Source organism: Cryptotermes secundus, unplaced genomic scaffold, assembly GCF_002891405.2.
Source record: "Cryptotermes secundus unplaced genomic scaffold, Csec_1.0 scaffold526, whole genome shotgun sequence".
NCBI lineage: Eukaryota > Metazoa > Arthropoda > Insecta > Blattodea > Kalotermitidae > Cryptotermes > Cryptotermes secundus.
The window spans coordinates 830,730-845,644 of NW_019721013.1; the positions used below are offsets into that span (position 1 = coordinate 830,730).

The window sequence follows — 14,915 nt, forward strand, 5'->3', positions numbered from 1 at the left end:
CTAAAACTTACCCTTTATCCATTTCCTAATTTATGTAGTTAGGACCACTGTTTAAAAGATGCATATTTAGTGCACCAAAGCATTTTTATACAGTATTAATTATTTGGTAACCCTTTGTGGACATTCATTGCATAAGATGTCTTTTAAGAACTGTCCAGTTCTGTCTGTGCACAGTGAATGAAGGTACTTTAAGACTGTGGCATTCTGGGTTACAATACTGTGAAGTTTGATAGGTGGTTCCCAAAGTTTTTGAGCAACCTACTGTCACAATCTTCATGGTAGAAGAGGTTCCTCCAAGACATTGTGCTAAACTACACGGCTTTATAGAAGCCAGTATAGCTACAGAATATGGGCTAGATGGCCAGGGTTCAATTCCTGTCAGGAGCAAGACTTCTCTGCAGCATCTGGATCAGCTCTGGGGCCCACCCAACCTCTTATACAATGGGTATGGCTGTGAAGCAGACCACTCACCTCCAAGTGCTAAGAACAAGAATGGTGGAGCATCACCTCCACAGGGACATCTTACCGTTACCTTACGCGGTTTTATAAGTCTGCAATCTTAATTTTCATTGTTGTGGATACCTGAAAACTTGTTTAATGTTGCTGTTTATTTGGTAGAGGAATAATAATTTGTTAATTTAGAATTTAATAAAAGTCCGTATTTTGTATGAAGAGAACACGTTTATTCTCCATAAATTAGGGAGCCTCCTTTAAAGTATAGTATAATCTGAGGCAGGTATTGGTAAATTCTTATGTACTGATGGCATCATTAAATAAATTAAGGGGTGACCTTGAATATATTGGTAACGTGCCTGTAAGAAGTGTAAGAAGGACGCAAGATGGTGGTATCCCGTGCGAACATGTGATTGGATCATGAATGTTTTATCTTTGAAATCACTAGGAAGGAATGGAATGAATGTCATATCGTTATAACTAGGTATTTCACCGTGTATCATGGGTGACAGAAACCCGGGTTGTGAATTAGGTGAGAAGGAAAATGGAATTCGATACATATTCATTCATTTTAAAAATCATAAATTGTTAGGTTATGGCAGAAATTATTTATTTGTAAAATATATATATATTTGTACTTCCATAACGGCAATTACGAGGATGTATTTGTGGGCAAATTATGTTTACTCATGCTAAAAATTGTGGGAATAACAAAGTACAGTGTGATTTTAATAAGATACGAAAATGAGTGTAATTATGTCAGATTAGAATAAGGTCTTCAGTCTTCGGTTTAGTGCGTCGGTAAATAAAAGTATAGTACTTAATGCATACCAGTCGTAAGGTGCTCATTTTATGGGCTGAGGGCTGGAAGCAGCTGTCGGTGGCATTTAAATGTTATTAATAGCACGGCAATTTATGCATTATTAATGTCTGCTGAATAATCCAGAGAAAGTGGTGGAGTTGTGAAAGTTAAAATCTATTTAGGTTTTGGTGTCCCAGCTAATGTGAACCTTAAGATGAATTGCGCTTAATTGTGTATACTCAAGGTATGTGTACATAATGAATTAATAGATTTGAAAATAAGTGCCCAAAGAAACTTCTCTTTAACATTTCATATCTGTGAAAGTGTGTGTGTGTTTGGAGGGGCGTCACCTGCAGTATTGAGATTTGTGTGTTCACAGTTTTTCATGAACGTAACCCCTGCAGTTAGGGAATTTTAGAATTTTTTTCAGTAGATTAAAATTGCGTGTTTCCAGATTTTGGTTGGTTAAACAGCGTTCATGTAAATCTGCCTGCCATCAAATGGCATGCTACATTATTACAGTCCCGCCACTCTGTCAAAAAAGAATGGCAGGCTGCGTGGCTCTTGCGTGCAATAACCTGCATTGATCTGACAACACTTGGTGGTGATGACACAGCAAGTAACATAGCACGGCTTTGTGCAAAGGTAACAGTCACGTGTGTTTAATCATCAGCAGCTTATGCCTTTAGTATTAATAATTTTCTTTACATAAAGTAAGTTTGTTAAATGTGGCTTATTCTGGGATGTGACACATTGTAGTTTGGTAGATATGTATCAACATTTCAGTGGAACATGTTGCCTCCTTTTTCAAGTTAGAAGACTCATCCTGTCTACCAAATAACACAGAATAACGTTCAAGAAGATTGCAGAGTTAATAAACACTGTTACAAGAACTTGAATCTCAGTTGATAGTTATTTCATTCTGTCAGTTACAGGTTGATCATTATATTCTTTTGCTAGTTAAACACAGAAAAAGAATTATTGCAGAAAAATGTAACTGCAAGTTTTCTCTGCAGGCAGCACATCCGTTATCAACTGATCTTTTGGTAGCCCTTGGATTTGATGAAAATGATGAAAGGATTACCACTGCTGCAGTGTGTGTGTATCCTGCTCGTGTGGCTGATGCCACAAGTAATCTTAAGAAGCTGGGTGTGGCTGACAGGATTCCTGTTGCATCAGGTACTTCGTTGTTTAATGGGAGCAGAAAGATTGCCGCCTTCAGCACTGTCACAGTGTTTACATCAAATTGCTTCTCATTAATGAATTTGATATACATTTCAAGAATTTTACAGAATTGGTTTATTAAAAATGTGTTCCAATAAGGAACATCACAGATGTTAAATGATATATACAAATTCCGTCCCAAGTGCAAACAGTATATTATGCGTCCTTGATCTTGCTCCTGTACACTACATGTTTCGGCCTCAGACCGCCATCATCAGGTGTATAACACTCACGTTGCTGTCACACTGCACCCAGCCCAAAATTTAACATTTAAAACACTTTCCTTGTTATTATCAACATCTACTTCGTTGATATCTGTCTGGTTTGTAGATTATTTTACACACGTTAATTTTGACGTTCCTGTAGTAGCACTATAAAATCTTTAGTTCTAATTTTAAAATCTTTTAAAATTTTTCTCTAAATTTTAAATTTAAAATTGTTAGGGTTACTCGCCCTATGTCTAAAGTGCTGCAGCGGCTAGTTCTTGTTTCCACACTGTATAGGTGTTATCCTGTGTAGTCTTCCTGTGTGCATGCCGCTGTTATTCTTTACTACCTGATGATGGCTATGAATAGCCGAAACATGTAGCAATGCTAATTTAGCCTTGAACACTGTATTGTTGTGTTGTGATCGACTTAATAAAGAATTGTATAGTCTTGTTACAGCACAATCACATAAATTATTCTGACACTGCTATCAAAAGCATTGCTACTTCGGATATTAGACCGGAAAATGCGGTTCTGAGTTTACCTGGAATGTAGTTCCATTCACTGTACTGTGTTACATAAATGTCATCATAACTTTAAACAGCATAAGCCCACTTTTTAGTTTTATTTATAGTTTTCTTTTTGTCCAGTTGCAACAGGCTTCCCTAGTGGTCAGTACTTACTGAGAACACGTTTGGAAGAAATACGAACAGCCGTTGAAAATGGCGCAACTGAGATTGACATAGTAATAGATCGCAGTTTGGCTTTAACTCATCAATGGGAAAAACTCTACCAAGAGATCCAACAAATGAAAGAAGCATGCGGCCCGAAAGCTCACATGAAGACCATTCTAGCAGTCGGAGAGCTGGGTTCGCTGACCAATGTATACAAAGCTGCTCTTGTGGCTATGATGGCTGGTTCAGATTTCATTAAGACTTCTACAGGTTTGTTCAGTTTCAGAAAATTCATTATGTGTGTGTGTGTTTATATATAAAAATATATCTGCGTGGTGCAGTATCTTCCTTCAGCAGTTGAAGATATTCTTTGTTGTAAGAGAATCAGTAGCTTCATCACTGCTGTGGTGGAAACCCACCATGGGTCCACCCCTAAATAGGAATGCGTGTGGAAGGAAGCAGTCATAGCCTAATTACAGGTCCTGCCCTGCCATTTTCCCGGAGAGACTGATGAAAACTATTAAAATCCTTAGTCAGCATAGTCATTCAGCGGACATTGTAACTGGGTGCCTCCAGAGCTGAAGTCAGAACTATTACCACCTGCACTGACTTCCAATATATCTTGATATCCGAGATGGTTTCTTTTATATGGTTTTGTTAGTGTATTTGTTTATGTATGTGTTCATATGATGTGGTTCTGCTATAACATTTGTGTAAAAATAAATTTTTAGGCAGCAGACACTGGTATTTTATATTGAATACAGCAGTCATTAAAAATACAGATGCTGCGTAACCAGTGATGTGAATAAGGTTTTTATATTCTTCATAATTATGTAAATTGAAATGTGAAGCCATGATCTGGCACAGTGATGACAAGCAGTGTGGGTAATTTTTAGTGACTTTCTTGGCTCTTAACCCATTCCAAACTATGAACAGAAACATTGCTGATGTTGCAGCTGCAAGTCACTAATGTTAGTAAAAGTATATTTCTGTATTTCACTGACAAATCAAGGTATTATCTCACAAGTGATAGTAGCATTAAAGTTTCTAAGGATATGTACAATCAAAAGAAAACCGTTCTTATAATAAAACATCTGAAAATTGGTTAATGGTTTGTAAATTCTGAGAATAATTGCAAGAGGGTCATATGATGAATTCTTTATTGTTGTTTGTTGTTACTAACTTTAAGGCATAAAATGTTCTCATATTTTCCTCAAATTGCCTAGGTAAAGAAGCAGTGAATGCGACATTACCAGTAGGTGTTGTTATGTGCCGAGCAATACGTAATTATTACCAGCGAGTTGGATATAAGGTAAATGTGACTTAAAATTATGCAGTATTGCCCATTATAAAATAGGATGATGATTACTTGCTACTGGCACATACACAATGAAAAGTTGTAACACTGGCATATGTACTGTCCGTGTGCATGCTTATAATAACTTGAGAGCCACGGAGTAGATTTTCGAAAATTTTGTTGATATATTCCAATTTTGTTAAGCATCAGACAACAACAGTAACAGGCATTTTGCATGAATAACTATGTGCATTTCTGTGCCATATTTAGTGTGCCTCACAAAATATTCGCTGGGACAAAAAGTATTTCAGATTAAATTTGCAGGGGAAAATAAAACTGATTTTGTGGTATGTATAGGTTTTCCTCAGGTCTTGCAGAATTTTTATGCTATTGCATATGTATCCGAACTAGCTGCACTCCAAGTTGGTATCAGATGACAGAGCATGCCTAAGGTTAGACTCATTATTATGCATACACATATCAAGTAATTAAGTTTTTCAGGCACATTTCAAGTAGTGTCCTATTGTGTGGTACTCAGATTTTACGAGCAGCTGATCATGAACGGTGCTGTTTAGAAGTTCCCACAAGTAGAAAACTTGTAATGTGAGTTCTGGTGTTTGAGTAGCAGAACAGTGACCACCTCTGTGGTCTAGTGGTTAGAGTTCTTGGCTACAGATCCAAAGGTCTGGGTTTGATTCCCAGTGCTACCAGATTGTTTCTGAGAAGTAGTGGGTCTGGAACGGGGTCCACTCAGCCTCATGATGATAATTGAGGAGCTATTTCAAGGAAATAGGGGCTCCGGTCTAGAAAACCGAAATTAACAGCCATGGGGATTCGTTGCGCTGACCATGCTTGCAGACTAAAACCGCAGAGTTTGAGTTGTTTGTTTGTTTGTTTGAGGAGCAGAGCACTTGTGATGCGGAATATCTGTCCTCATTAGATACATTAAATAATACAAAATGTTCTGAATATATGAGATTTGAGGGTCTCACTACAGTGAGTATTAAAGATACAGTGTTCTGGGATGTGGCTCCATGTTGTTTGGTAGATAGTTTCCTCTGAAATGTTGGTAAATTGTGTAACACCCTACGCAGCGTAACATATCAGACCACTGTATTCCTCTCTCAGTATAGTGCACGATACTGAGATAATGGAACTTCCTATTTATTTTAGGTTGGCTTTAAACCTGCTGGAGGTATTCGTACATCTAAAGATGCCCTTAACTGGCTAATCCTGATGAAGGAAGAACTTGGAACATCTTGGTTGTATCCTGATCTGTTTCGTATTGGAGCTTCTGGCCTCTTGGGGGATATTGAAAGGCAGTTGTATCACTACGTTACAGGGCGATATGCTGCACTCCATGAGTTTTCAGTGTGCTAACCTATAGTACATTCTCGTTTCATAATATGTATGAAATAGTGAAGGGCCCAGATAAGGTAAATCCTCCATATTGTGAAATTCAGGGAATCCCATTATTAGAGTTAGTTTTGTCCAAGTTTTATATATATGTGGCCTTTATATATATGGAATATATCTTTTGGGGATATGGAAATTTCTTTGTTGTAAGGTTTGTGCTTTATGTAAATTCATTATATGGGAAATTTATTGTGTAATCTATAAACTGTAGTGGACAAAGTGCACATACATGGCTCCACCTTTTTACTCAGTTCGGTCTTGGCAGTGGCAACAGACAAATTTCCCAGGTGTGTAGATTGAGCTATGAAAGTTTTGTATTATTGTTTTCACTAGGAAGGAAGTTATGTAAGTTTTAAAGTGTTGGATGATAAAAAGACACCCGCTACTTTATAAATGTTCAGAAAAGAAGCTGTGATCCAGAATTTTTATTAGACTAAAACTAGCATCTGGATGATGAGTATGAGATTAAGAAACAGAGCAAGGGTATTGGGAAGAGGTCAGCATCATTGTTGATAATTGCATGAATTGTTGAGTACACTCTGAACAGTTAGTTCCCTGCTAGTACTAAATAACAGAGGTGTAATTTGTGAAACACATTGTGCTTAATTTGTTATGTATGATCATTTTGAATTTTCAAGTTTAAGTGATTGTCAGTGTTGGGACTAGGGAACTTCATAATTTCACTTCAGTTCATTTTTAATTGTAACATGAAATAAAAAATTGAAAATACAGGGCATTTTTAACAATTACAGACAAGAACAAGGATCTTAATAAAGTTGTGCCTGTTTTTAATTAAGTACCATGTACTATGCGGCCTGTGGGGGTATGGGCCCACGCATACCCAACCCCAGCACTAGAAGTAGGTGAGTGGTCAACTTCACGCCTAGGGAAAGATCCCTCGTTACCATTGGAGAGGATGTGATGTTGGCCTCAGTGCCAGTCTGGTTGTGGCTCAAACAATCATTGGCCCAACTGGGAATGAACCCTGGATGTCCAGCCTGTAGCCTTGTCATTATATCTACAGTTACACCAGCTTTGATTTTCATAATTGCTTTACAGTGCTTGCACCGTGTATATGTGGTGTACACGGTGCAAAATCCCAGAAGACTGCCTTCTTCATAGTCACTGCCGTGAAAGCCTCAAATCTTACATGGCATTAAGTCGTTTTAATTACAATTTCTAATGTTAATTCAAAAAATACTGGAATTGCTTGGCAGATATCCATGTGCAGCTAAAGCCTTATATCGTATTAATTCTCAATGCCGAATGCGCCGTTAAAATGTTTATATTTTCCGCCGTATGAAGTAATTTATCATGAACCAATGAGGAAAAAAAAAAAAGCACAGATCAAATCCAAAGAGGGAGCAATTTCGGGTAGGCATGTTGGTCGTAGAATGGTTTTAGAAATTTCCGTATTTATAAGACACCCAGTTTGTTTCTAAATTTCTTACACATCGATTCCACATTTAATAAAAAAAAAAGGACATGCCATTCGCTCTCTCTCTCGTGTACAGATACCGGGTGTCTGTCGTCTGCCGTTATCGCATTACTGCAGCTGATCGCAGCTGATTGGGCAGATGCGGTCGGTACGGTTCAGAGAGTGATAAGTGTGTTGGAAGTAGTAAATGTCTTATCCAGGAATATTGGGTGGATGATTAAGCTATAATAGTAATAATATTAAGAATTATTCGTAGAATGTCTACAAATAGAGTGGTGACTGTTATACAGGATGAACAACATGTAATTACAGAAGTGTGCAATTTGATCGAAAACATCTCAAAGCAAGCAATAGAAAAGGATGATGTGTTCAAAGTTGGACTGTCAGGTATACGCTGTTTTCAGATATATAAGTCATTGAATATTTTGAAAGGCATACAAATTGTAGTAGGCCATTTTAAATATGTATCGTGTCATTCATCCTGTTCTCAGGTGGATCACTCACAAAGATTTTATCCATTGGATTGCCAAAAATTGATACCGACTGGTCAAAATGGAGATTGTTTTTTTGTGATGAAAGGGTTGTACCGTTTGAGAGTGCAGATTCAACGTACGGAATCTACAAGAACGCACTGATAGGAACTTTACCATTAACTGACCACCAGTTTATAAAAATCGATCCTCATTTACCAGGTAGGACAATGGTCTCACACTTACGGTCCTGTTAAGGGTATTGTTTAGCATGCAGTTGGCCTTATGTTTATAGATGTAAAAGTTCTGTACTAACCAAGTAGCCAACTTACTGCAAGTCATTCTCATTATACACCAACGAATTTTCCTAACTTTATTATTTATAAGTGTATGTCCATATTCTGGGAGGCTGAGTGGGCCCAAGATCTGGTCTTGAAGCTGTGGGGAAAAAAAGAAAAACCTCTTGCCCTTACTGGGAATCAAACCACAGCTGCCCAGCCTGTTGCCATTGCTTTGCTGACTGAGCTATTCTTAATTCCCTGGCTGTTTCCTAATCCTTTTTTTATTTATGATGTATTTAACAACATTGCCTGTAGCTCAGACTATGTAGTGTTAAACGATAAGATGACAAATGAAGAACAAATATCAAATTTATGCAGATATATGATTATCGTTGCGACAATCATAAATTAATACAACAAACTGGAAAGAATTTATAGGGAACTGGTCACATTGCAGTGGAAGGTATTATTGTGGTATTTGCTGGGGCAGCTGAGGGTAAACCATGAGAAACCCGAGGATGTCTGATGTCCAGTGGTTTGACATCAACAGTATGAAATGCATTGAAGTGATGGATAAGATAACAAAACAATTCACTTTCACCAGGCTCCTCATTATTCATATTATCCATATTGCCTCATGCAGTAACTGATGATAATCTTTTTGTCATATCAGGACATTGATTAACTTACAATGCAATGCAAAGCCGATTTAATCTCCAGCTATGCTAGTTAAAATGTAGAATGTATTTTGTTGTATCAGTCTGTATCTTATACAAAGGGGATTAAAAACTCTGTGCTTCTAATACTGATGATAAACTCATGATGGGCTTATTGCTGAAGTGGCTTAAATGTTTTATTGTTTGTATTATATTATTTTCCATGTAAAATCCAATTGTTTTGACTAGGCTACAGATCTGATGACCAGGGAATTGGAGTTTGATTTCCAGCAGGGCAGAGATTTTTTTTCCTTCCCTACTGCATCCAGGCTCTCTCTGATGTCCACCTAACTTACGGTTGCTGGGTCTGTAGTTCTGTGGTTAGTCATGTGTGGAGCTGTGTCTTCAGTCTTCCATATATCTTCATCATGTGATGCTTAATTAAGCATGGGGACTACTTAGCTTTTTATCTGTAACATTAGTTCTCGTTACAAACATGTTTGTTCTCAATTAAACTAAACAGATTTATTTTGTATAGCCGATAATATGTGAGAAGCCACTCATGGTTCCCACGCGGTCTAAGGCATGAACTGTCTTTATTCACTTGAATGCTGGGATTGTGGGTTCGAATCCCATGCAAAGCATGGATATGTGTGTTTATTCTGTGTTTGTGTTCTATGTGTAGGTAGCTGCCTTGTGACGGGCTGATCCCCCATCCAAGGAGTCCTACAGACTGTGTACAGGCTTAAGAAACTGAAAGAGCGACCAAGGCCCAACAAAAGGACTGTAGAGCCATAGATAGATGTATAGATAATGTGTGAGAACATTGTTCAACAAACTAAGATGGCTGAAGTAGAATACATACATAAATGTGGTCAACTTCTAACGAAATGCAGTCCCGCTGTCTACATACTTACTTTTGCACATATTTGGCAGTGATCAGGTAATGTACATTATCATCAATTATGAAGTATAACAAACAAAATCTGCAAAGTGTGTGTATTCTTTTACATAAATGTGTTGAGGAAACTAAAAGACTTATTTTAAGCTTGGACATTTACCATCATGGATGCAGAGTTTATAAACAAATTTGTACATCCAATGAATACATTTAAATTGAGGTGTCACTGTTTAAAGTATGGCTTTGATTATTTTACAAATTGTCTCTGGGTTATGGATGTCCTTCATGGAACAGGTGTGGTACACAGGCCATGGTGTGAGTATCCGTCTTGCATTCTTTTCCCAAGAACTGAATGATAATTAACATATTGTGCGCCATAATACTGGGATTTGTTTCCATGAAAGTTAATACAGTGTAGAGAGGTTGAAGTTCTTTTGTTTTGTTAATACAGCCGAAGCAGCAGCCAAAGATTACATCCAGAAAATGGCAGTGTACTTCCCACCTGATTCACTTCCACGGTTTCACCTTTTGCTGCTGGGGCTGGGTCCGGATGGACACACATGTTCCCTCTTCCCAGGACACCGTATTTGTGATGAGACCTCAGTGTGGGTTGCGCCAGTTACTAATGCCCCCAAACCACCTCCATCAAGAATAACGCTCACCTTTCCAGTTGTTAACAATGCCGAATACTGCGTGTTTGCTGTTACAGGAGTAGCAAAGGCTGAAGTGGTCAAGGTATTACATCTTAGTCAGATCTGGAAGATTTTTTAAACGAGTTTGTTTTTCTTGTTCTGGTTTCCTGGGTTGTGACGCTATCTAATGTGGTAGGTGGGTACCAGTGATCCAAAGAAATGTGCTCCATCCATTTTCAGTCTGTTCCCCTAACACACTGATGCTCACCTACCAGAATATATGGTGTCATAAATGTAAGACCATATTATAAGTCTTCACTACCAAGAGAACCAAAATCTGATATAGTTTCTTTACTATTTTGATTGTATTTATCTTGTATACTTATGGCACTGAATTTATAGCTACAGCAAAATCCTCAACAGTATGCATGGCACAATTTTTATGTACCCCCTGAAATCTTTCACCATTAGCCATCTGTAAGAGCTTTGTTAATGTAAATAAATGAGAGAATGCAGCCGTTTCAGACTGGTTGCGTTTGATTCATACATGCAAAGAACATTCTAGGGAGGGTTGAATGATAGCTCTTTTATTGAGGGAGTTTAACCTTTGCATTTCAGCGCATACTGAAGGATAACGAGCCCCTGCCGGCTGGACGGGTGAAGCCAACAGACGGTACCCTTCACTGGATACTGGATTCAGAAGCTGGTGTACATCTTAAGGACATGTAAAAACATATTCGTGTCTGCCTGTACCATCAGGATATCTAACGAAGGACCACTGCTTAGGAGTGGTAGTTGTATCTGGTGTTATGAAGACAGGACCAGTTTCATATTGGTACTGCACAGGGAAGAAGACTTAATATATTGGGAATCATCATAATATCTCATATATATACACGCATATACAGCCTAATTTTATTGTATGTGGACTGAAAATGTCGTAATAACGGTAGGTATGTTGGACAGACAGCAGAATCAGTTTGACACCTGTTTTATACCTGTTTGATTATGTGGTCATGTAGTTCCACTTCTAAACTTTCATTACTGTGGATGTTAGACATTGACAGTGTTACAACATATTTGAGTGTGTAGAACAGACTGAAGTGGGAGCTGTGACAGCTCTTCTGTTTCAGGTATCATAGGTGGACTGACTTGAGGCTTTTGCATGAACTGAACAAAGCATATCTGAGGTCACAGTCTTCTGGGTTGTTACACTGTGTAGCATGAACTGAACAAAGCATATCTGAGGTCACAGTCTTCTGGGTTGTTACACTGTGTAGCATGAACTGAACAAAGCATATCTGAGGTCACAGTCTTCTGGGTTGTTACACTGTGTAGCATGAACTGAACAAAGCATATCTGAGGTCACAGTCTTCTGGGTTGTTACACTGTGTAGCATGGTTGATAGGCACCAAGAGTTTGAAGGAACCTGCTGTCTTCATCATGAGTCTTCTACCCTGAAGATGGATTTAGCAGGTTTTTCCAAAACTTCAATACTAGTCTGCCACACGACATGGTGTTACGTCCCAAAAGATGATGATCTGTGAGAATCTTAGAGGATATTTTGGTAGAAAGGTGGTATGAGATGTGTGAGCTACTGAAATGCTGTATAAAATAAACCAACTCGGCAGCCAGTTGGAGTGCAGTGGCTTGTACACCCCTTCTGTGACATAGTCAGCTGCTGAACAGCTGTGCAAACCTTTTTTTTTTAAGTTGTACAGTTTGAGAGGTGGTCATGACATACACAGAAAATCTCTATATGAACCTTATGTGCTGATCATTTTTTATATATGGTGTTATGCTGATAACAATCCAGTGCTTTTCCCCCCGAATTTAAACTTGGTATAACATTTTTTTAGAAAATTGAGGCATGGGAGGATGTTGCAATATGGGACAGTGGCTCACTTCTGGTTAAAACCTGCTTGTAGTAAGACATGTCTGTATATTACATTTTGTTTTGTGTGAAACATCTTCAGGGCACTTCATATCTTGAATAGGCAACCATGTGAATGGAGATTCCTGGTAGTAACTTCGTAACGATGACATAATGATATATATATCACTATTTGATGATGTTTCCCTGGAGTTACTATGGACACAGTTTATGTGTGTGTTCATTCTGTGGCCAACAGACAATATCTATGCAAAAGCAACAAATTTTGGATGCTTTTGTGTCTACATAGTCACTTTATGATTTTGTTTTGGTGAGAAATCTCCTCACTGTAAACATATGCAAGATGTGATGTAAACATGTAGAGCTTGCAGGCAAACATGCATCTACAATATATTCCTTGTCGCTGGAAATGGTTTATTTACAAAGTTATTTAAATAATGTAACTTTCCTGTTTCCCAATTCTTACTGCAGACCTAATAGGGAGATATTATGAAATTTACTCTATACTCCACGTCAGTATGTACAGTAAGCCATGGCTGTAAGTACTGCAGTTTCTGTACGTGGTCTGACTCCACATTCCCAGTTTCTGTTTTACTTCCATCAGTAAACTTTATCAGTTTGAGTGTTACTCCTTTTTTTTTTTAGTTTTAGCTACTGTATATTGTGATAATCGACAAGGAATGTGACCATTTTTCAGGTGAACAATAGGTACTTTAGCTTGCCAATGAATACATTTTAGTACAATAATGTATGTCATTGCAGTGCTTGTTGGTATAGATTCAATGATATTACACAACTCATGGATCTCATGGACATAACATATCTGACATTAATTTGACTGTGATATCTTCTTAATAACATGAGAACTTTCCCTCTGATGTATGATCAAAACAGCTTCATGCCCTTGTCACTTTGCCCCCGAGGAAGGGAAGAGTGCCTGGTACCCATTGGATAGGAGGCTGGATGGGCCCCAGAATCAGTCTGGACAACATGGAAAGGAAATAAAAATTTTCACCCTACCGGGACTTCCGTCTCCTCCCCCTCTGCTGTTGAGCCTGTAGCTAGTCACTATGCCAGCTCACATCTGAAACTGAAAGGAGATTTTAAATGGATGTAATGTGACACTGGGATTTACTTTGAAACTCAACATTAAGCAAGGGAAAATTTTTTTAAGCTTTGATGACATTACTTTGCAAAGGGACATTCTAAACATGAACAGAATGTCCCACCAAAAAGAGCAATTCTGTTTTTACAGTATACTTGAGCGCATTAGTATAGCGACTGGGAGACAGGAATCAGGGTTCTCTTCTGCATAGTGTCCAGACTGGCTCTGGGGCCCACTCAGCCTCCATTCCATGTGTACTAGAGGGACTGCAGTGAGGGCATGGAGCTCACCGGTCACCTCCAGCTAGTGCCAAGGTTGAGAATGGTGAAGTTGTCCTCTGCTTTCACATCTCTTCATAGCTTGGTGCTTAATTAATCATGGACACACACTTTACCTTTTAATTCAGTGAATTAACAGTAAAGGTAAAGTTGAAGACATGTGGGGGAGTAGAGGTATAGCTCCACTTTTCTTGACCTCTGCACTAGATGGAAGTGAGTAGTCAGCTTCACGCTCTGGTGGATACTGTTTAGGTGGTTCACAATGGAGACTGAAACAGGGTCACCTCCCCTTCCTGGATATAGATATTTACAGGAGACCCGATGGTTCTCTGGGCCATAGTGTGTACCACAAATCCACCCATACAAACCTACCTTAACGCTGCGTCCCACCACCACCCTTACAACAAGCAAGCTGCACTTTCCACATTGGTGCACAGGGCTAGAGCTCTTTGTGATCAAGACAGCCTACATGCGGAGTTGGTGCTCCTGGGGGATGTATTCAGGAAGAACGGATACAACAGCTGGCAGACATCCAGATAAGTCAGCTGTAGCTGAACACAGCATCGATTTGGGACACTGCATTCAGCTTCAGAATACCTCCATCCTCGCCACCATGACCTGATATATAGATCGCATCATTAGGGAAGCCATTGAGATTGAACTCCATCCCGACAATATGAACAGAAAGGGGGGGTGGTTGTCTCAGCAAGTCTTGGAATCCTCTCATCTGTTCCCTTAGAGGCCCCCGGGACATGACGCCAGATCCACAAGGCCTCACAGTCCATGACCGACTCACATAGCAGCCCCCCCAAGCTTAAGGGTTAATGCCCTCCCATTAACCTTGCCTTTCTCNTTCTTATCTTTCCTTCTACCCTTAAGATGGAGGCAATACGTTCCTCCAAAACATCGGTTAACTCCTGCATCATTCTAGTGAACACGGCGTAGTCCTCTGGTATTCCCTGCTACTCGCCCTTCATCTCTGAACTCTGCAGTCAGCAAAGTATTATAACCTGTCTTCTGTAAGAAGGGATGACCAAACATTTCAATCAAGTGGGTAGCATGTCTTCATATTCAGGAGATCATGGGTTCAAATCTTGACCTGGAGAGCAATTACCGTGACCGAGGTTTTTGTCAGTCAGATGTTGGGATAGCATATACTGTATTTGCTTGAAAGGGTTCAAACTGTTC

At 38.9% G+C, this 14,915-nt stretch overlaps 2 protein-coding genes across 2 annotated transcripts; both read left to right on the forward strand.

The window, feature by feature from the left end:
- Positions 1-811: 811 nt before the first annotated feature.
- On the forward strand, positions 812-7,553 carry LOC111875252 (deoxyribose-phosphate aldolase). Its single transcript, XM_023871325.2, has 6 exons — positions 812-985; positions 1,710-1,900; positions 2,272-2,434; positions 3,336-3,629; positions 4,586-4,671; positions 5,830-7,553. Exons 1-6 carry the CDS (start codon positions 955-957, stop codon positions 6,034-6,036), a joined length of 972 nt encoding a protein of 323 aa, XP_023727093.1. The 5' UTR covers positions 812-954; the 3' UTR covers positions 6,037-7,553.
- Positions 7,554-7,642: 89 nt separating this feature from the next.
- Positions 7,643-12,754, forward strand: LOC111875253 (6-phosphogluconolactonase). Its single transcript, XM_023871326.2, has 4 exons — positions 7,643-7,897; positions 8,002-8,202; positions 10,270-10,553; positions 11,069-12,754. The coding sequence occupies exons 1-4, from the start codon at positions 7,768-7,770 to the stop codon at positions 11,177-11,179; spliced, it is 726 nt and encodes a 241-aa protein (XP_023727094.1). The 5' UTR covers positions 7,643-7,767; the 3' UTR covers positions 11,180-12,754.
- The last annotated feature ends 2,161 nt before the right edge of the window (positions 12,755-14,915 follow it).